Source organism: Pseudorca crassidens, chromosome 1 (genome assembly GCF_039906515.1).
Source record: "Pseudorca crassidens isolate mPseCra1 chromosome 1, mPseCra1.hap1, whole genome shotgun sequence".
In the NCBI taxonomy this organism is placed as follows: domain Eukaryota; kingdom Metazoa; phylum Chordata; class Mammalia; order Artiodactyla; family Delphinidae; genus Pseudorca; species Pseudorca crassidens.
The window spans coordinates 87233000-87255695 of record NC_090296.1 but is presented as its reverse complement, the minus strand read 5'-3'; the positions used below and the strand labels follow the sequence as shown (position 1 = coordinate 87255695).

General features: G+C 40.1%; 1 protein-coding gene across 1 annotated transcript; it reads right to left on the bottom strand.

The window, feature by feature from the left end:
- Positions 1–184: 184 nt before the first annotated feature.
- Positions 185–22673, bottom strand: PDIA3 (protein disulfide isomerase family A member 3). The gene is made up of 13 exons (XM_067745490.1): positions 22377–22673; positions 16309–16387; positions 14440–14557; positions 9773–9880; positions 8239–8368; positions 4530–4646; positions 4094–4219; positions 3338–3520; positions 2403–2511; positions 1726–1854; positions 1085–1164; positions 669–726; positions 185–456 (listed from the first exon to the last, which is right to left on the bottom strand). The coding sequence occupies exons 1-13, from the start codon at positions 22541–22543 to the stop codon at positions 343–345; spliced, it is 1518 nt and encodes a 505-aa protein (XP_067601591.1). The 5' UTR covers positions 22544–22673; the 3' UTR covers positions 185–342.
- Between the last annotated feature and the right edge of the window lie 23 nt (positions 22674–22696).

Sequence of the window (22696 nt, the reverse complement as noted above, 5' to 3'; positions counted from 1 at the left end):
CCTCATGGAGAAAAGACAGTATAAAGGGGGCACATTTATTGTCACTGTTCCAAATGTACAAAAAAAATTAGAAAATAACCCCCACCTCAATCCCCCCCCCAACATTCCCCCCAACACAAATAATTTTTCCCAAAACCACAAACATAAACTGGTTCTGGTATTCTCATAAACAGTGCAGCTAAGAAACAGTTTAGAGAAAATTTTAACAGGATTCAGATTATATCCATTCTGTCCTCTCAGCCCTGAGAGGTAATAATCCCATACGGGTCCCAGTCCTCCCCAATGGTTTTCCCATCTCTCGTGGAAGAGTCCTTTTACAAAGTGTTGTGTTTGGCTGCTGCTTTAGAGATCCTCCTGTGCCTTCTTCTTCTTCTTGGGTTTTTCTTCTTGAATTACAGGGGGGTTTGTAGCCTCTCGCTTTAGATAGCTAATAAAATCACTTAATTCACGGCCACCCTGAAAACAGAAAGATAACTCTGAAAATTTAACCTTTCAAAGAACTGTGGATTTTCTTTTTCCCCAATAGGAAGACTTGAATTTTTAAAAGCACATTAGCAACCACATATATGGACCATGAGTTGAATTTCCAGTTACATAAACTCAAAGAACTGAATATGTGTCTGTGTGTGTCTGTATGTATTTGTGGGGAGATGAGACAATGAACTTACTTCATATTTCTTTGGATTCAGTTTCTTATTGGCTGGAGAGAAGTAGATGGTAGGAAAACTGGGAAAAGAAGAAAAGAGTTGCCAAATTTCAGATTCCAGAGTAACTCTGACATACACTTTCCTAATAACTGCTTCTAGGAGTAACTTCTCTTCATGATTTCTAATCTGACCAGATACTATTTTCCATTGGTGGCTACATTACATCCTATCAAAACTCAGAAATATGAAAGCTCACAAGGTCTGTGGCAGCCATGTGGGCCAATGCTGCAGAACTTTAAGCCAGGAAGGCATTGGTGGTTCTGTGCTCAACTGGAATATGAGGACTCTCCAAACTATGCGCAATACAGAAATGGTTTACAAGCTTATTTTTTCCTAGCAGTTACCTAGATACTTTTACTAGTTTTTAATCTACTTACCCTCTGACTTCATATGGAGAAGGCACATCATTGGCTGTGGCATCCATCTTGGCTATGACAATATTTGGGTCTTTTCTGAGCTGTTAATAAAAAGGTTAGATCTTGAAATTTCAAGTTTTCAGTGACTGAGGGACACAGTCAATTTAGGACTTAAAACAACCTCATTCTTTAAAAGCTTGGATAAGTTTTGCTGCTGAGACAGGAAGAGTAGTGATACATGCACACAATATCAAACTTTCCATAAACTTCCCTTTTCTCTCTTGGTTCCCACACATTAAGACTCTATATACAGACACCTTCAAAATTACCTGGCCTAAATAAGATATTATAAGGGCTAAGCCAAGTGATATAAGATGAAGGAACATAATGAATTCATATAAGCCACTATCAAAATTCAGATGCCAGGATCCTTTTAACCACAATCTAGATTGAGTCTGAGGAGTGGAAAGGTAAAGCAGGTATCTGAGGCACTGCACAGGCTCAGAGGGCAGTCAGGAGAAAGTGAGTAAACAGTAGAGAGTTGAAAAAAAATCTACCAGTACTTAGGTTCTGAACTAATAAGGGTAACTAAATAGCCAATGCTGACTATGTATGTAAACTTCCCAACTCAAATTTAACTTCAGAATATGGTTCACACTTACCTTCTCTCCCAGTTCTTTATACTTAGGCTCCAGATTCTTACAGTGACCACACCAAGGAGCATAAAATTCAATCAGCACATCTTTATTTTCATCATTCACTATTTCATCAAAATTCTCTGCTACCACTACCTGGGAAACAGAGAAGATTCTCTAGCTGGTAAGGCAAGTTGAACACATTCATGAGCTATATTTGTTTCTGGACCCAATCCCTCTCAAATTTGTTGTGTTGCCATTAAAAATATGAAACCCAACTCATATTTATAGACTTTATTAAGATATTACCATTCCCCAGAAATCAACTCATTCCCATGTCTGTCACCTGTCAGACTAAGTTCAGGAAGTCACAGGAAACAAGTGCTACCCAACTCTTGCTTAAAATAATCTCAGAACAACAATATTAAAGCTATTCTTAAAACTATTCTATTAGGGGTTAGCTTGCTCTGCCCTGAAGAGTAACCTAGCCCCAATACAAATATCATCAGAAAATTCTACTCCTGCCCCTATTAAGCATAATGAACTCTGACAATGCTTATTTTATGATGAGGGAGGTGAGTACAAACAAAAACAGAAACTGAGTAGCCAACATGGTCTTCACTTAGCACTTCCCAGTATTTTGGGAATAAAGAAATGAGGAGAGACAGCTATGTAGAGGCTTGGGGAAGTTGTGTGCGCCTCACCTTTACGGGCCCATCATTGCTCTCTGGGATAGGCTCAGACTTCAGGTATCTCTTCAGGTTGCCATCAAAGTAATCCTGCAGGAATCTCTCAAGAGCCTTGCCATCGCGCCTGGTATTAGAAAAACAAGGATCAGTTTTGTTAACTTGCTCCCACCACTGAGAAAACTAAAAACCATTTCTTAGAATAGTTTCTACATAGTTTAAATTTCAAGGCTAGGAAGTAACTGGAAGTTTAAAAAAAAAAAAAAGACAGAGCCCTTGTTTCTCAATATGCAGAACTACAGACTGAACAAGAAAGCAACCACCTTCTTGTATTTCTAGTGTGTTCTTTGTGGATTAGAAAGGTCAGAGAAGGAAGAAAACATTGGTCCTTCTGGAAATTCAATTCTGCAAAAGAACCAGGTCCTATTTTGTTGCTCTGGAGAATAATGCCTATCTTTTTTTTTTTTTTTTACTGATTTCACTCACAGGAAGATTTTCTCTTGTCTTAATCTCCCGAAGTCTCAGAAGGTGATAGCCAAAACTGTCTGGGGTCTTAAGATCTTTCCAATACCCTGAGTTTACTTTAGGCCAATGTGGTATTCCAAGAAGAAAAGACATTCTGTGGGGATGGGAGGGGACTGGGTTGGTCTGAAATTACATCAATCTCAAAGAGACTGTCTAATGTTCTCTATTTACTATTTTTAATGGCAGGGTGGAAAATAATCATGTAAGAATTCCAAGCTGCCATCCTTTTGTTACCTTTCAAAATTTATTAAGAATCATGATCCTTAAATTATCTATAATTAATTGAGAAAAGTGACCGTCATATGTTTTGATTACAAGACCTAGCTTCACATTCCAATGTTCTTCTTTATAAATCCTCAGTAGTGTAAAAGCCTTTAATAGTTTCTTTGCAGAATCAAATCCCAAACCCACGCTAACTTGTAACTCACGAGAACTCCTCCTGCATGACAAACTTCTCTCCTTTTGCAGTTCTGATAGCAACAACAGGAATCTCGCCAGTAGTGCTTTCCAAGCCAAAATCAGAAAGTTCATGGCTAAAGGTTTTGCGGCTAGCTACAGCAAAGTTGAGTTTCTTCCCAGCATCCAGGAATTTCTTTGCCACCATCATCACTCTATAGGAAACAAGAGATATTTATGCCAAGATTATACCAGGGTGGTAAAGCACTTCTAAACCAAGAAGCAAGAGACCAGAAAGCAAAATTTCATAGTCCCTGCAGCCCTCTGGAAACAGTCTGAACTTGTGTCCTTGGGCACTGACATAGGATTATGGTATACTCCAGTGTCTTACTGAACTTCACTGCCAAACTGTTGGTATAGTCCATTCCCACTGAAACTTGTTATATTATATAACTATAAAATATCGCAGGCATAATAACTAACCCAAAAAGAAAATTTATAAGGATAAAATACACTGAGGGTCTCAATGGGCAACAAGGCACAATGTGTTAAAGGACATTTTAGATAACATTTGCATCTTTTATTGTGAGGTCAGGAATCAGCTGTGTCACACGGCAAAGGAACACCTATGGAAGATATGCCTAACAGATTTTGGAAATAGTTTATCCTTACAGCTTCAAATCCCATTTTCTTATCTGTTCTCACATCACACATGGTAATAGGATAGTTAGAAGGAATTGTTTATGCACTGGGTAAACTTATTTACAAAGGGGAAAAATTATTATTACCTGTTTCTCCAGTAGTTGGAACCTTTAGCATTCTTTTCATAGTCCACATCATAGTAGGCCATAAGTAAGTCCTTGCCCTGTATCAAATCTTTATTGTCTTCTGTCATGTGAGGGCAGATACCAAAACTGAAATGATACAATCCATTATCAAATTTGGCTGGTTTATAGCTATGTTATGGAATTATCATAAAGTAACTGACAGCACTTAAAAAGGAAAGAAATTTTCAATATATAGGATAAGTACCGAGTAATGTAACTTATAGGACCACAATAGGAGTTCTAGGACCCAAACATTACTACTTTAATATAACTCAACTATTATCATTACAATCCCATGAATGAGGCTATTTAATCTAAAACATGGCTCTGCTTAATAACTGAGATAAACAAACTAAAATGAAGCCAAGAAATCCCAAAAGTATAAAGAGGTACTCACATGTTTTCCTGAATAAATTTTTTAATCTTTCCACTGGTCATTTTCTGCTCTGTATATGCCACAGTCCTGTCCTCAAACTTGTTCATCAGATGTGACGGACGAAACAAGGTGATACCCCTTTAGAAAAAAGTCTTAGTAGGTAGACAGCAAAAGAACTGTCTCCCACCTTTTATTTAAAGCTCAGACTATCTACACTTGCTGCCACTTCTAATATCACCATTTAAGCACATAAGGACTCTTTTCTGGGACCACAGCCTTGGCAACATGACCTTCTCATCAACGCTAAGGAGCTAACCACCTTAATTTCAAGTGTAATAATTGGGTATGATGATTTAATAAACCTGGGTTGCAAAGTTAGAATACCTTGGTTCTAATACTTGCTCCACCACTAACTTCAAAGACCTCGGGCCAGGTATCAATTTAATTCTTCTGGGCTTCAGCTTTTACATCAGTACAAAAGGGGGTTAGAGCAGATAATTAATTTCCAAACCTTTAAAAACAAAACCCAACTTACCCCAAAGCCCCAATATGTACAAAAAAATAGAGCAGAACTTGCTCTTATTGGAAGGTACCTTGCCCTGCCAGTCTCATTGAAAATTCAACTCTCCCATACAGTAAGAAAATTACTTCATTAGAGAAAATATATTTAAGATTCCTCCCAGCTGTAAAAATTCTATAGGTAGGTATATGATTATAGATAATATTTAGCTTGAGTCCATTAAAAATTTTTTTGTTCTAGATTTCTCTATATGAATAAACACAGTTTACAAAGTTTTCTCTTCCTGGTACTACGTTGCCTCTCTCCCTAAACCAAGCTTTCCTCATTCCACCAGAACACTTGAAGGAAATTCCTTCTTTTTTTTTCTTTTAATAAATTTATTTATTTTTGGCTGTGTTGGGTCTTTGTTGTTGTATGCAGGCTTTCTCTAGTTGTGGCAAGCGGGGGCTACCCTTCGTTGAGATGCGCAGGCTTCTCATTGCGGTGGCTTCTCTTGTTGTGGAGCTCGGGCTTGAGGCATGTGGGCTCAGTAGTTGTGGTTCGTGGGCCCTAGAGCGTGGGCTCAGTAGTTGTGGCACATGGCCTTAGTTGCTCCGCAGCATGTAGGATCTTACGGGACCAGGGCTCGAACCCGTGTGCCCTACAGTGGCAGCCGGATTCTTAACTGCTGTGCAACCAGGGAAGCGCCCTTCTTTACTTTCTAACCCTTTGTTCAGCTAAAACTGAACCCAATTTGGTTCTGAGTCACAGGTTTATATCTAGTACAAGCGTACCCAGAAAATATCACTATTCTAACTATCAATATCTTGCCTCTTGCTTCTCTTCCATTCCTCCTCCCCACACTATACACACCTGTATACAATTTTATCACTTGTTTTGGGCTAGGTGTCAGCACCTTTAAGTCCTTATATCCCTCTCTCCACTCTTCCAATGTTAACCATTAACTTTATGTCAGTTAAAACACAGGCATTTTCATAGTATACAAGGAAACTACATAGCAAAAAGGGACCTAATATAAACACGCTGGGCAACCAAGAAGGTGACTATGTCACAGATTTTTTTTAAAAGTATAGTTACCAATTTCAGAGCAGTTATTGTCAAAAATTGAAATCAGTTCTAAATGTGATCTTTAATGATGTTATGGCATTGGGGTACACATGAAAAACTTAAGACACCCTTCATATAAGGTCTACACATGAAGAACTTAAGACACCCCTCATATCAGGTCTTCTAAATAAGACTTCTGATCAGAGGCTGAGAGGCCAATTTTTTTTTCCTTTTTTAAAAAAAGATTTATTTATTTATTTACTTGGCTGCCCCGGGTCTTAGTTGCAGCACGCGGGATCTTCGTTGCGGCATGTGGGATCTAGTTCCCCAACCAGGGATCAAACCCAGGCCCCCTGGGTTTGGGAGGACAGAGTCTTAGCCACTGGACCACCAGGGAAGTCCCGCTGATAGGCCACTTTTTTTTTTTTTTTTTTTTTTGCGGTACGCGGGCCTCTCACTGTTATGGCCTCTCCCGCTGAGGAGCACAGGCTCCGGACGCACAGGCTCAGCGGCCATGGCTCACGGCCCCAGCCGCTCCGTGGCATGTGTGATCTTCCCGGACTGGGGCACGAACCCGTGTCCCCTGCATCGGCAGGCGGACTCTCAACCACTGCGCCACCAGGGGAGCCCTGATAGGCCACTTTTAATGACAAGTGTGAGAGGCAGACACAGTGAACAAATCTAAGGGTAACAGGCTGATATGTGGTGTGCTTAATGAGCCACAAGTGGCTCCACATCATTTATAGACCTGGTGTCTCTTAATCTAAAAGGCAGTAGAGCCTCATGGTTAAGCCCAACAACGTTGCAGCTAGACCTTCTAGCTGCAAAGGTTCAACCCTGGTTCTGCCATTTACGGCATGTGAAGCTTAACCTCTTTGTGTGCTTTCTCCTCTGTAAATGGAGATAATGACAGTTCTGTCTCAACAATTTGTTAAGAGGATTAAAAGAGTTAACAGTACATGGCACATAGTAAACACTGCATATTTTGTTAAATATAAATAACACTAACCCTTGTCACGCTTTTCTTTTTACTCTATATGCTCACCTTGAGTGATCTCATCTAGTCCCATGGTTTCAATAACCACTTACATGTGGTTGACCTATAAATCTTTTAACTCAGTTGAGAACTTTTCCTGAATTTTAGTCTCATTTATCCAATTGTCCAATGGGTCTTCACCACCGGGATGTCTCAAAACTACTCAAATTCACTGTGCCAAAATAGAACTCATCATCATTCCCCCCAAATTTGTTTCTCTTCGTCTTCTTCATAGCTTGATGATGATTGGCCCAGTTATCCAAGTCTTTAGAAACCTAGACTTACTGTAGATCTGCCCTTTTTCACACTTGGCTAGGGGCCAAATCCTATTGTCTACATTTTTTATACACACTCCTTCTTCTTCATTGCCCCTAATACTGCCTTAATTTAGATTCTCAGATGTCACCCTTAGTTTAGCCTCTCTTGACTGCCTTGCCATCCCTCCCCTTTCAAACCACCACTATATGGGTGCCAGTGTCTTTTCCGCTGAAAACACAAAATTAATCACATTACTGTCTAGCTCAAAGTCTTTCAATGGCTCTCAAATATCTAAAAGATAAAATCTAAATTTTTCTGTATGGCACTTAAGGTTTTCTATAATTTGGTCTCTGCTTACCTCTCCAAGCTTACCTTTCACTATGACCTCATCCACGAACAATACTCCAGCAGTACTACAGGTCCCAACACGCTTAGGTTGTTTCACATCTCGGGGCCCTCTCTCCTGCTGCTCTATCTGGAATAATCTTTATCCCCCACCATAACCTGCCTGGAAAAACTTATCTTTCAAGATATACCTCAAAAGTCACCTCCTCTACGACATTTTTTGATACTACTCCCCACCCCACCCCCCCCAAAAAAATCATTCCCGCCTCTGTACTACTGGTACACTCTGCCTAATTTCTACCATAATACATATAATGCTCACTTACACTTGTATTTTTAAATATATTCACTGTCTCCCATTACTAGATGCCCCTCAAAGGCAGCAACAGTTTCCAGAACTTAGCTTACTGCCTAGTATGTGCTCAATAAAGCTTTTGGAAAAACTAGGCTTAAAAACCACCAGTTCACACAACAGCACTTGGTCAAGGTGCACATTTACAAGGGCATTTAACTCAGTTACTTACTCTCCATCATCATCATACTTGTTCACCAGAGACTCAACACTGGTGTGTGCAAATCGGTAGTTATCCCTCAAGTTGCTGGCTGCTTTTAGAAACTCAGAGTGAGCGTCACTGAATAAATCCTTGAAAAAACCTATATAGAAAATGTCAAACACGAAGAAGAAACAGTAAGTGCTGAGACATATTCAAAACTTTGAAATTCTTCTATTTTTTCAAAGTCTTTATCTTATTATGGATAAGCAAAGCAAGATAGATAGGAGGATTGGGTCTGCTTTGCCATGAGTACTGAGGATATTTGATGAAATATTTAGGATAAGAATTCTTTCTCTACCCTTAAAAAAAAACTTTTTTGAGGAAGCCAAGGGAGAGAATTTGTTAGGGTTCAAGTCTTAATTCTAGTTTTTCACAGTTGAAAAATGTGAGCAAATTGCCTATCTCCTTAGAGTCTCAGGGACTATTTCAGGTGTCAGAGGATTAAATAAGGTAGTATGTCAAAATAAAGTGTAAATTAATTCACCATATTTTTTTCTATGTCTTATTTGTCTTTAGAACTTCAAATCTAGTAAAGTGCCCGAAACCTCAGTGTTTATTAAATGTCTACTTATGGTTAACTCCTTGTAAAATATACAGAATCAATATCCAGATAAGAAGTGACTTTTAGTCAAACTTAAATGATAAACCATCCTCTACTGCCAGAAAGTCAGTTTTATTACAGTAATTAGGAGATTAAGAGAACACACGCTTGTATGTTTAAATTTATTATTATTTTTTTTGCGGTACACGGGCCTCTCACTGTTGTGGCCTCTCCCGTTGTGGAGCACAGGCTCCGGACGCGCAGGCTCAGCGGCCATGGCTCACGGGCCCAGCCGCTCCGCGGCATGTGGGATCCTCTCGGACCGGGGCACGAACCTGTGTCCCCTGCGTTGGCAGGCGGACTCTCAACCACTGTGCAACCAGGGAAGCCCTAAATTTATTTTTTAGTCAAATGTATTATGCATTACATTTAAAACAAAACAAAACAAAAAACACTCAAGATGTAGAATGTGTTTAATTGGCTCAAGTTATTTTAAAAATAATGACATATTGCAACACCCAAGAAAGCAAAGATTGCTGTAAAAACATACACAAATCCTAGCAATTTGATCTTAAATTGTAAATTCCCCTACAACTATGAAAATAGCAGACACAGAGGTTTATCATTTACTTATATCCTCCCACCTTAAAACCCCATTTTCAGTTTTAAGTACTCTATTATTTGAGTTAAATCTTAGGAGTTTAAGAAGTGATAGGAAAAACTGAAGCTATTCCTATTTTCTTTAATTGACATTAAATCTTTACACCTGAAAGAATACCAGGCCACTCAAATAAAACACCAATTTTTTTCTACATTATAGTAATGCTGACCTAATTTTGTGAGTTGTCTTTTCAGCTGCCCCCAAGGTTTCCCAAACAGTTTTAACTTCATTGTTTACTCAGACATAGAGGGCTTCTGAAACCATGTTGATGATTTTGTGGCATAATCAAATTTGCTACTCACCCACCACAGAAGCATCTTTATCACTAATGAACTTTTCAAATTCTTCCTCAGTCCTGAGACCAACTGAAGCTGGTCCAGCCTGCTTCTTCAGGTGGCTGACAATTCCATCTTAAAAGACAAGATGAAAGATTATAGCAACACAAATTTATAATTTTTGAAAAGGTAATCATTCACATGATTTAAAGTTTAAAAAGTTCAAAAGCATATACAATGAAGTTTTCTTCCTATCCTTCTCCTTGTGACCCAGTTTCTTCCCTATAGGATAACATTTCAGTTTTTTGTATATCTTTCCAGACATATTATTCACAAACAAGCAATTACATATTTATTCTTTTCTTTTCTCCTCAAATGGCAGCACACACATATGCTGTTCTGTATTTTGTTTTTGTCATTTAACACAGTTTAGAGATAATTTATGTCCATATACATAATGAACTACCTCAATCTTCTTTATAGCCACATGGTGTTTCATTGTATGGATGTACCACAATTTATTTAACCAGCCACAACTGATGAACATTTGTTTCCAATTTCTTGCTACTGTAAATGATTCTGCAATAAACAACCTTGTACTAGCATCATTTTACACATGACTGAGTGTACCTGTAGGGTAATTTCCTAAAAGTGGATTCACTGGGTCAAAGAGTACATGCATTTATAACTGTTTAACTGCCCCCCCAAAGAGACTGTACTTATTCATATCCCTGCCAGTGATGTATTAAAGTGTTTATAACAATACAGATAATACCTTTGTGCATGTTGTTCTCTGCCTAGAACAATCTTTCCCCAGATATCCACCTGGCTTCCTTCCTCACCTCCTCCTTTAGGTCTTAACTCAAAATGTCATCTTCTCGGGACCTCCCTGGTGGCCCAGTGGTTAAGAATCAGCCTGCCAATGCAGGGGACACAGGTTTGAGCCCTTGTCCGGGAAGATCCCACATGCCACGGAGCAACTACGTCCGTGAGCCACAACTACTGACCCTGTGCTCTGGAGCCCGCAAGCCACAACTACTGAGCCCACGTGCCAATTACTGAAGCCCGTGCGCCTAGAGCCCATGCACCGCAACAAAAGAAGCCACCGCAATGAGAAGCCTGCACACCGCAACGAAGAGTAGCCCCCGCTCGTTGCAACTAGAGAAAGCCCGCACACAGCAACAAAGACCAAATGCAGCCAAAAATAATAAATAAAAACAAACAAACAAAAAAGTCATCTTCTCAAGGAAGCCTTCCCTAACCATTCCTTGTAAACTAAAACCTATTCAACCCCCAACACTCCCTTATCGCCTGCTTTATCTTTCTTACAGCACATTTCACCCATCTAATACTCTATCTTTATTTATTTTTGTCTGTTTTGCTGATATATACCTAATACCTAACACATAACAAGTTCAAGAAATATCCATTTTGCAAATGAATTAAACAAACAAATCCTTTATTCTTAAGTGGCACAGTCACATGTAGCCTTGAATTTTAAAAGTAGAAAATGCAGTGCCTTGGCTATCTTGTTTCAGGGTTTAACTATATACAGGTCAAACTATGCCACGACCCAGATCCACCCAAATCACATTTTCCTATTTAGGTGAAATGCGCTAGGTAAGTAAAACTGTTTAAAAATAATAATCACATACAAAAACACAAAAAATCTTTTATCCTTTAAGTCTAGTTGACAGACCATTATTCTATTTTCTTCTGGGCTCCGTGCTACACCTCTCCCACCCCTTTCTCTTCTGAGAACTCTAAGGATTTGCTGACCGACTGAGACAGAGTACTGTTTAACTGTTTCAACATGATTGAGTCTATTTTGCTTCTTTTAGAGGTTTTTCTTTCCTTCTCTCCATTCATGATTTTTTTTCCTCTTAAATGTTTTCCTCAACTCCTCACAGAGGAGGGGTTGTGTCAATAGGTAAATTGATATCGGATATGAATTTTTTGGCCTGCAAGGGGACTGTAATTACTATATCACAATATAAATTATTATAAAGAACTTTACCTCAGGGCTATGATGAAAAGTGTTACGTTTCTCCCTGAGTATTTAAAATTCTCTGGAAGGTATAAAGGGAGGGCTGAGTAACCAGTTGAAGCAGGAAGGCAAACAGCATAGTTCGTAGAATACATGAATAAAATAATCCATCTTAAGTAGCCAAACATCTGATCACCTAGTCAGATGCTGAGAAATACTTGAGTTTAAGAAATCTATGTACAGCCCAAGTGAGATTATCTGCGTAGCAGCAGTCTGGTTGGGTTCACATACAATATAGTTTAGACCTAAGTCCAGAGAAAAACATATCAATAATTCTAACTGCTAACTCTACCCTGAGCTAATAAAATCTGAATCGTAACATGTGTTCATTAATGCTTTTAAGATCAGGAAAAAAAAAATGAATATTTTACCTTTTGTTCTTAGACATATCAAATTTTGAGTGTTGGCTAAATGACCTCAGTTGGGCCAAAATATTTATTCATGCATTGAAGAGTTATTATCTACTACATGTGGAGAACCTAGGTACTGGGGATAGAGTAATAAATAAACCAAACAAGGTCTCTGATCTCTTGGAGCTTACAATATAAGTAAATCTCCAAATAAATCCCCAAATAAATAATATAATAAATCTTCAAATAAGTAAACAATTTAAAATATCAGATAGTAACCAGTGCTATGCAGAGAATTAAGAGGATGGTAAGAGTATGACTGGGTGGCTACCTTAGGTTTGGTGGCCTGGGAAAGCATCTGGAAGAATTTTTTTTTGGGGGGGGGGGGCCGTGCTGCACAGCTTGTGTGATCTTAGTTGCATGACCAGGGATCGAACCTGGGCCACTGCAGTGAAGCGCCGAGTCCTAACCACTGGACCGCCAGGGAATTCCCTGGGAGGTGAAATTTAAGCCAGGATCTGAATGAAAAAAAGGAGCAAGCATGCAAACATGGGGGAAGATCATTTCAGGCTGTGGACACAGCTAGGGCAAAGGTTCTAAAGTGAAATAGTCTTAAGTCTTAATAGACTTAAGAGTTAGACAGGAGCCATCTTATGTACAGCTTTGTATACGGGTATCAATCATATATGCTGAAAAAATTCCACATCACCTAAAATGCCCAAACTGAACGAACCCCTTTCCTCTCACCTTTTCATAATAAAAAGGTAAAATATGCCTAATTATTTGATAGACTCAAGATAAAACTATCCAAAACATACTTTCTCATTAATTATGGGCCCTATGTAGAGGGCCAGCCCACTTACTTCCCAAACTTCACCTGTCATCCTTGCTAATTATATTCCAGCCACAAGGTCTTTCTGTCCCTTGAACATATCAAGCTCAGTTATGCCTTAGGGTCTTTTTGTACCTGTTTTCCTTCTGCCTGGAGAGCTCAGGTCCACATCTTCTCATGGTTAGCTCCTTCCTATCATTCAGGTCTCAGCTCAAAGGTTACTTCCCTGATCACTCATAATGTGGTACTCCCAACCCCAATCAGTTTTATTTTTCTCCTCTAATGCTCTTATCACTAACTGAATTTATCTTATCCACATATATTATTGACATTAAAAATTTTTAAATTGTGGTAAAATATACATAACATAAAATTTACCATCTTAACCATTTTAAAGTATACAATTTTGTGGCATTAAGTACATTCACATTGTTGTACAACCAATCTCCAGTACTGTTTTCCTTTTGCAAAACTGAAACTCTATTCATTAAGCAACTCCCCATAGCCCTTGGGAACCACATTCTACTTCTATCTCTGTGAAACTGACTAGGAATCTCATATAAGTGGAATGACACAGTATTTGTCTTTTTGTACTGGCTTATCTCACTTAGCATGTCTTCAAGGTTCACCCATGTTGTAGCACATCAGAACTTCCTCTTTAAGGCTGAATACTATTCCACTGTATTATATACAATTTACATATAATTAATTATTATTAATATACTACATTTTGTATATTCATACACCCACTGATGGGACACTTGGGCTGCTTCCACCTTTTTGCTATTATCAATAATGCAGCTATAAACATGGGTATACAAATATCTCTTCCAGACTCTGCTTTTAATTCTTTTAGGTATATACCCAGAAGTGGAATAGTGGATCATACAATAATTCTATTTTTTTTTTTTAGGATACACCATTCTGTTTTCCATAGCAGCTGCATGCACCAGTTTATGTAAGTCCACAACAACAGTGCAGAAGGGTTCCAATTTCTCCACCTCCTTGCCAACACTTGTTCTTTTTTCTTTTTTTTTTCTTTATAGTAGTCATCCTAATGGATGTGAGGTGGTTATCTATATATATTTTTAAACTTGTGTGTTGACTTCTTCTCTTCATCTCCCAGAATGTAAGCATCACGAGAGTAGGAACCTTGTCTGTTTTATTTATCAATAAATTCTGGGCACCTAGTATATCTGGAATATCTGGCACAGAGTAAGTACTGAATAAGTATTTGTCAAATAAAACAATGCTAGTAAACCTTATAAATCAAGTTCAAGTATTTTCTACATTACTTACATAATCTGTTCAGTTAGAGAAGTCTTTTGTTAGCTTCCAAACTGACCTCTTAGGTGAGGAATTTTTAAGACTTAAAGTATCTTGTATAGAAAATGTCAGGTTCCCACTACAAAGAACAGGGTACTTAAACAGATCCAGTTTCCAGAATGTAATCCAGGATCCTTACCAGCAGTCCTTGGCCCATCATAAGCACCTGCTTCTTCACCATCTCTAAATATCTTCAGGGTTGGATATCCACTCACTCCATACTTATTACAGGTGTTTGTGTTGGCAGTACAATCAACCTAAAGATTAAAATACATGAACCACTTGTTATCCAAAAGCCTGCTGCAGGCTCTTCCTATATTCCCAAAATATTAAGAGTGGTCAAATCAAAATATCAAGCAATTTTTGACACATCCTACAGAATATTAGATTTTAAAGGCAGACTGGTGCTTGGCTAGCTACCTCAGAACCACCTAAGGAACTCTAAAATTTAGATTCCTGGGCCTCATACAAGATGCACAAATGACTATTTAAATTCTGCCCTTAGAGTCTCTATTGTCTAAAGCAGTGTTCTCCACCTTTTTCCTGCCCCTCAGAATATGCAAAGGATAAATCACTTAAATTAGAAATAGTGGCTTACTTTGATAATGATTATAATCAGTGGGATGTATCAATGTATACCCCTTAGGTGGGTTGCGGTATATTTGATTTGGCAAGTCACCTACGGTTACTAGCAAAGGTACTGATACTTAAACATGCTCCCTGAGCTTAGTCTTGAATCTGGGCTAAACTATAACATGATAGATCTAGTGAGACCTATCAGGAAGAAGAAAAACAACTTCCATCTATTTAGGCACTTATTCGAAACTAGGTAATGCCATCAGCACTTTGCATGTATTATCTCATTAATTTTCATAAGATTCTGAGGTATGATCCCAATACTTTAACATAAATTAAAGTTCAGAAAAGTAATGCATCTATAGTAACAAAGATTATAGCTACATGAAGCAGGAACAAAATCATGACTGAACTCTTTTTTTCTATGGCAAGCTGCCACAGAACATCAGGATTAAAAATAGTTTTCAAAAACAGTCCTGGGCTTCCCTGGTGGCGCAGTGGTTGAGAGTCCGCCTGCTGATGCAGGGGACACGGGTTTATGCCCTGGTCCGGGAAGATCCCACATGCCGCGGATTGGCTGGGCCCATGAGCCATGGCCGCTGAGCCTGAGCGTCCGGAGCCTGTGCTCCGCAACGGGAGAGGCCACAACAGTGAGAGGCCCATATACCGCAAAAAAAAAACCCCCAAAACCCAAAACAGTCCTATATATGTATGAACTATTTATCTGAGGCTGGCCGAGATGTGAACTTTTAGACCGGAGCAACTAGGGGTTTACTACATAAAATTCGGGAAGCATTAGTTTGACTGTAAAAGCAAATACTAAGTTTACAGTTGACCCATTAGTTAATACTTACCAACATCCTCTTGTCATCTTCCTATTCCCATCATTGTGAATAGCGTATAGTAATTTAGGGAACTCATTCACTCATTGATAATTTTCCTCTACACTTGACTATTGTAATTTTACTTTCCATGTTTGCCCCCCCCCTTTTTTTTTTTTTTTTTTTGCTGTACGCGGGCCTCTCACCGCCGTGGCCTCTCCCATTGCGGAGCACAGGCTCCGGACGCGCAGGCTCAGCGGCCATGGCTCACTGGCCCAACCTCTCCGCGGCATGTGGGATCCTCCCGGACCGGGGCACAAACCCCTGTCCCCTGCATCAGCAGGCGGACTCTCAACCACTGCGCCACCAGGGAAGCCCCCCCTTAATTTTTATTTACCATATATTTTACTTCTTTCTTATGCCAGCATTTCCCTTAGTTTCACTACTTGTAATCTTTTGAAACCGTAATTAAGTCAGTTGTGTATTTGCCCAGAAACTAGTGTTCCCTCTTCTCCTTAGCACTGTAAGAATAAAGAAAATCAATGTTAATTTTTACCTACTACTATTTAAAATACCTCATTTCCTTTAATGAAGAATCCATCTATACTCACCTTTGCTAATGGGACTATTCCTTTTAATCTGGTAGCTGCAGCTTCATATTCTGGGGCAAGCTTTTTGCAGTGTCCGCACCTATACAGATATGTTGAAGAAAAAAGGCAAATATATCCTGTAAGTTTGTTAATTTTGTTTCTCTGGGAAGAATCTCAAATTATAATACCACTTTTGACTAGTAGCTGCTTCCAAAAGGAAAAACCTCACCTGAACAACATCCAGTACTGATAAGGTAAATCAGAGCTCTCAGAGGTAAAGCTACCTTCTCTAGCCTGAGGTCAACTCTATAGGACTGGCTCAGTCCAGAGCAGCATCTATGTTCTCAAAAGTGCAATGGGGTGGCGATGGCGGGGGTAAATTAGGAGTCTGGGATCAACATATACACGTTACTATATATAAAATAAACAAGGACCTAGCACAGGGAACTATATTCACTATCCTGTAATAACCTATACTGGAAAAGAATCTGAAAAAGGATAGATATATATATATATGTATAACTGAATCACTTTGCTGTACACCTGAAACTAACACAGCATTGTATATTAACTATACTTCAATTAAAAAAAAAGATTAAAAAAGTACAATTGAGCCCTGAAAACTGTAGTCAGAAGTATAAGCCACATTAAAGAGGGAAAGGGCTCAAGCCCTTTTGACAAATTAATGAGGATAAAATAAAGGGCAAGACAGCAATAATCCCATTCCTGGTAGCATTTCCTAAAGGAAGGTACGTATTTTTCCTTAGAAAACCAGCACTGTGGTTCTTAAAAATATAGTGGTTGAAACCTTGTAAGGTCCCAAGTATGATATTAACTCTTTAAGAGTCACGATCAAGTACTTTTTCTCCATTCCTTGAATATGACTCTTTGACCAGAAACCCAGTTTGAGGGGGGTCAGTCGAATAAGGCCCAAAAGGTGCTCATTTGATATACTTTAGCAGCTCGATGGAGGCTTTTTTCCTTCTCAGCTGAGTTTCAACATAGTGTGAGAATGACATATTTAAGACAGTAAGCTTGATTTTTACAGCTACACAGTTCACCTGACTATAACTACTGATGAAGATAAAGCATTATGTCAGTTAGAATATTTTCCCATAGGGCCATCATAAACACCTGTTCCTCTGCCCAGAAAGCCCTAACAGTCCCACAGGCACACTGTACATGCAATGTGGGTAGGGGCTTATCAGTACGCAACTAGCACCAGCTATGTATCATCTCTTCAAAAGCCAACGACTTGCAGAAGGATCACTGGGAGAACGTGATTAGTTCTGTGACCTCCTCACAGACAGCAAATATAGAATTAGAAAACAGAAGGAAGGAAACACAGAAGAAATTTGAGCTGACATTTCATAGCCGAAGTCTCAAAATTTATTTTATTAAGTAATGGATGGGTAAGTAACTTAGAAACATTCTGCCCCCAAAACTTGTTTAAAACAAAGAATTCTAAGAATTTATATTCTTCTAGGTCTTTAGAAGTCCTATTCAAAAATAATCATTAGAAAGCTTAACTGAAAGAGTGATATAAAAAAAGACTATAATATTAGATGTTGCTTAGGGTCACATACATATTTACTAAAAGTATAAAAGAACCAAATGATAAAAACCAAATTCAGGATGGCCAGTGTGTAAGATGGGGAAGGGGTACACAAGGGACTTCAACTGTACTGGCTTTATTTTTTAGACTGGGTGGTGAATAAATGGTATTCCTTATACTGTGTTTCACAGATGCACCTTTTACCATATCTGAAATTGGGATGTGTCTTGCAATCGTTGTCATAGTTTCATTGGTAGCATTTCTCTCTTCGTGAGACATAAAATATATTCATTATATCTTCTGTATTCCATAGTAAATTAAAAATTCATGTACGTGGGTTGTAACAAAACTACACAAATTCCAATTGATTTAATAAAATAACCAATTTATCTAATAAACCTAAGCTTTTGGGAACATAAGGGTGCAAAGGTTAAAAATGAATGTGTGTTAAAGAGAGTAAGAATTGGATCTGGGCCTTAAAGGTTTAAGGCTTCAGACAGGATGGGGTAGGGTATTTTAGAGAAGGGGAATAGTAGAGCAACGTTAAAATTACTAGTGAGAATGATGCATTCAAGAGAACTATGGAGACTTCCCTGGTGGTCCAGTGGTTAAGAATCCGCCTTCCAGGCTTCCCTGGTGGCACAGTGGTTGAGAGTCCGCCTGCCGATGCAGGGGACACGGGTTCGTGCCCCGGTCCGGGAAGATCCCGCATGCCGCAGAGCAGCTGGGCCCGTGTGTCATGGCCCCTGAGCCTGTGCGTCTGGGGGCCTGTGCTCCGCGGTGGGAGAGGCCACAGCAGTGAGAGGCCCGCATAGCGCAAAAAAAAAAAAAAAAGAAAAAGAAAAAAAAAGAATCCGCCTTCCAATGCAGGGGACGTGGGTTTGATCCCTGGTTGGGGAACTAATCCCACATGTCGCAGGGCAACTAAGCCCGCGTGCTGCAACTACTGAGCCCGTGCGCTCTGGAGCCCACGCGCCGCAACGAAGAGCCAGAGCAGCCAAAAAAAGAGAAAAAAAGAAAAGTAATTAGGAATAAATTTATCAAGAGAGGCATAAGAACTGTACACTGAGAATTACAAAATAATGGTTAAAAAAAACAGAACTATGAAGGGCTTTTTTTTTTGGTTAAGAGATAATAAATGTGTTATATGTATTAAGAGATTTCTGTTGAATACGTATGTAGTAATTGTTAAGAAGACAGACAACAGATTTAAGAAGTTTCACCTCAACTACCTTTAAACACCTGAAAAGAAAAAAAAATAGTACAAAATAATTAGGCCAGACCAGTGGGTCTCAAAACAGATGCATATAAAAATATCCATTAAAAAAAAAAAAAAAAGGGGGGACTTCCCTGGTGGCACAGTGGTTGAGAATTCGCCTGCCAATGCAGGGGACACAGGTTCCCCTGGTCCAGGAGGATCCCACATGCCACAGAGCAACTAAGCCCATGTGCCACAACTACTGAGCCTGCGCTCTAGAGCCCACGAGCCACAACTACTGAGCCTGCATGCCACAACTACTGAAGCCCACGTGCCTAGAGCCCGTGCTCCACAACAAGATAGGCCACCGCAATAAGAAGCCTGTGCATCGCAACGAAGAGGAGCCCCCGCTTGCACCAACTAGAGAAAGCCCACGTACAGCAACGAAGACCCAACGCAGCCAAAAATAAATAAAATTAAATAAATTAAAAAACAAAACAAACCAAAAAGACTTGTGTGCCTAGGCCCCACCCTGGGACTTACTGAATGATTCCTCTAGGAATCCAGGAGATAACCAGAGGTGTTAGAGGGAGTGTGTGTAAGTGGCAAGGCTGGGACTGAAAACCATTGCCTTAAGCATTGTTAATATCCACAACATCATCAAACGTCCAAAGGGAGGACCTGTCTAACAAGTTCCAATAAGGCTGGAGGAGATTGTCCTCTTTAAATTCACCAGGAATGGAATTTAGGTGGATTTTGAAGGTGATCATCAAGTTTTACCACTACTTCTTTCACCTACTACTAGATAATACTAAAACACAAATAATCCCATTCAGGGATGGCACCTTCAGGGATGGCACCCAGCAGTTAATAATGACTCCCAACATATACTCACCCAACAATCATTACTTCATCCCTGTCATGTGCCTCATGCTACTTTAGCCTCTGATAGAAGAAAAACTGATATAGTCCTTTCCCTGTAGGAACATCAGTCTGGCAGGGGTGATAATATTATTAGGTCCCAATAGAGAGGAGGGAACAACCACTTAGTTGTTCAGGGAAGGAAGAAATCACTTTTGAGCTAAATCTTGTTGAAAAGATCAACTGGGGGTTGGGAGGGGAGGGAATTCCAAGTAAAGGAATCAGTATGTATAAGAAGAAATATTAAATATTACATTTTATACTATCCACGTAGTCTTTTTCTATACTCTAGAAACACTGTGTATCAAATATCAATTAATACTACTGTTCTAGAGGGCAGGGCACAAATCTACAACACAGGTAGATGCTGAAGACTTAAGACTGACTAGTAAATATTCAGAAATTATCACAAACATTTAAATAGTTCTATTTACTTCCAGAGAAATTCAGATACTCCCATTCTTACAAACTATATAGATGATTGACTCCATAATGGAAATATTAGTCTACAGAGTCAGCTGTAAAGAAATCTTTCACTTTCACTTGTAAAATGAAAGTGGAAAAAATACCCTAAAACAAATGAGAAAAACAACTTGTTCAAAATGGGTCCATTTTACTCTTAATAAGGATTCTTTAACTCTTCCTATCTAACTTATAACAGGAGTACAAGGCGGTTAGAGAGCATTTCCAGCTGAGATATTAATAAATAAAAGAGTTGAATGTGGAGAAATAAGGACATCATCAACAGACTTCCTTGATTCCAAATTACTCATTCAGAAAACTGATCCTTCTTGTAGGCATTGTGGAGGATGACTTTACCTTCCAGACCAATTACATGGAGACACCACAGCAGTGATCCACCCAACTTTAGGGATACTTTAGTGCATGATGGGATATGTAGTTTTTAGGAAGCACATGCAACAATTTAAAGTAGCATAGATCACTTTCAATCGGGGGGAAAAAATCTGCTTTAAACTAATAATCTAATAGCCCACAATTCTCCAGCAATTCACTTCATGTGGACCCCTGTAGTCACAGAGGCACCTCCCAGTTTTGATACAACTCCATACAGCCATTCTAATTACAGTAACACCCCCTCAAAGCTAACAGCATGGTTACATGATTGGGAAGAGTTGTTTCTAAGAGAATGTGATTTCTAGTGACGTGTAAAGACCACCTATGATGTGTAATCAGTACTGCCAGTTAGTCGCGGTAATGCCCTGGATGCAAAACCTGTCAGAAGCTGAAAACAAAATGTGCTGCCTCTAAGCACACCCTTCTGGCTCAGGTGGTCTTCATTACAGGACTTCTAGTGTAACCCTCAAGTCAGCTGAGCCCCTGCAGAGTGAAGACCAGAGTTAGAAGCAAGTGAAAGTTATCCACTAACTTTCTTTTACTGAGACTTTTGAATACAAATAGTTTTTAATTAAGGGTCACTGTGGCAGGAGAAAACTTAAGTACTGTAATTAGCGTGGTTATACTGAGCTGTCCCCAGCGTTAAGATAATCATTGTTTGCTATGGTAAAGATGTGGGAGTTAAAAAAAAAATGACAACGCTCAGGTTTACTGAGTCAGATATCCTATTTGCTCTTTCCCCACTCCCACCCCACCCCCAGCTTTTTATTTCCAGTTAGTTCTATCCTAAGTAATTTACATCCTAGTTCAGTTAAAGCACTCTCAAATGGAGTATTTCTCCAACACTGATTACTTTCTCACTGGGGTCTTCTTTGGCATTTTTCAGAAATTCTAATTAAAACTGACCATTTAGACAGATCCTGACGGAATTACTCGGTTCACCTACTCTTTTTAACGGAATTCTGATGGTGCTGAGAAATGATCAGTTTAATGGAGAAGGTGTGCACCTGGCGATGGACAAATAACTGCCTTCCTTAAGAGAGCACTTATGACCATTCTGCAGCCACTCTGACCTTGGCTAGAAACCAACGGCTGCGTGGGGCAAGAAGTAAGGAAGTATCCTGGGGGCCCACGGCCTCTGCACTTGGTGAAACGTTGGCTTCCAATATAAGGCCTTGAGATGCCTCGTCTATAGAATGGAAAACAGTAAAACGGACTCACCCAGAAACTCTAAAGATACCAGTCGAGGGAGGATGGGGTGCAGGGGATGAAACCCTCTGCAGATAGGAAGTGCCGCAGGAGCACCGAGGTAAGGATGTGGCCCTGCGCGAGAGGGGCCTTCGCGTTCTCCTTCTCGGATCTCGCTCCCAGGCCATCAGTACCGACGTCTCCGCTCTCCGCGAGGCAGCTCGGCTCCCCGGTGGGTGGAAAACATGCCGGCCTCAGCCGGGCTCGGGGGAACGATGGAGGGCGCCGGCGCTGCGTAGGCCCTACCGTCCCCGCGCCTTCGCCCCCTGCCCACCCGGCCCTCCCTCTCCCGCCCCGGCTAAATGGCCTCACCAGGGGGCGAAGAACTCGACGAGCATGAGGCCTGCAGAGCCCGTGTCGGAGATGCGACTCTCGAAGTTGTCGTCCGTGAGTTCCAGCACGTCAGAGGCAGCGGCGAGGCGGGCCGCGGCGAGGAGCAGCGCCAGGCCCGGGAACAGCGCTAGGCGGCGGAGGCGCATGGCGACTAGGTGAAGCGGCGGCGGCCAGGAGGGTCAGGGTTCGGCGGGGACTGCGGAGTCCAGGCAGAGAACCACGAGCCTTCAGGCTGCGCTCGCGCGTCTGGCCCAGTCGGCCCCGCAGCCGGAGGTCCCAACCCCCCAGCCCGGCTCGGG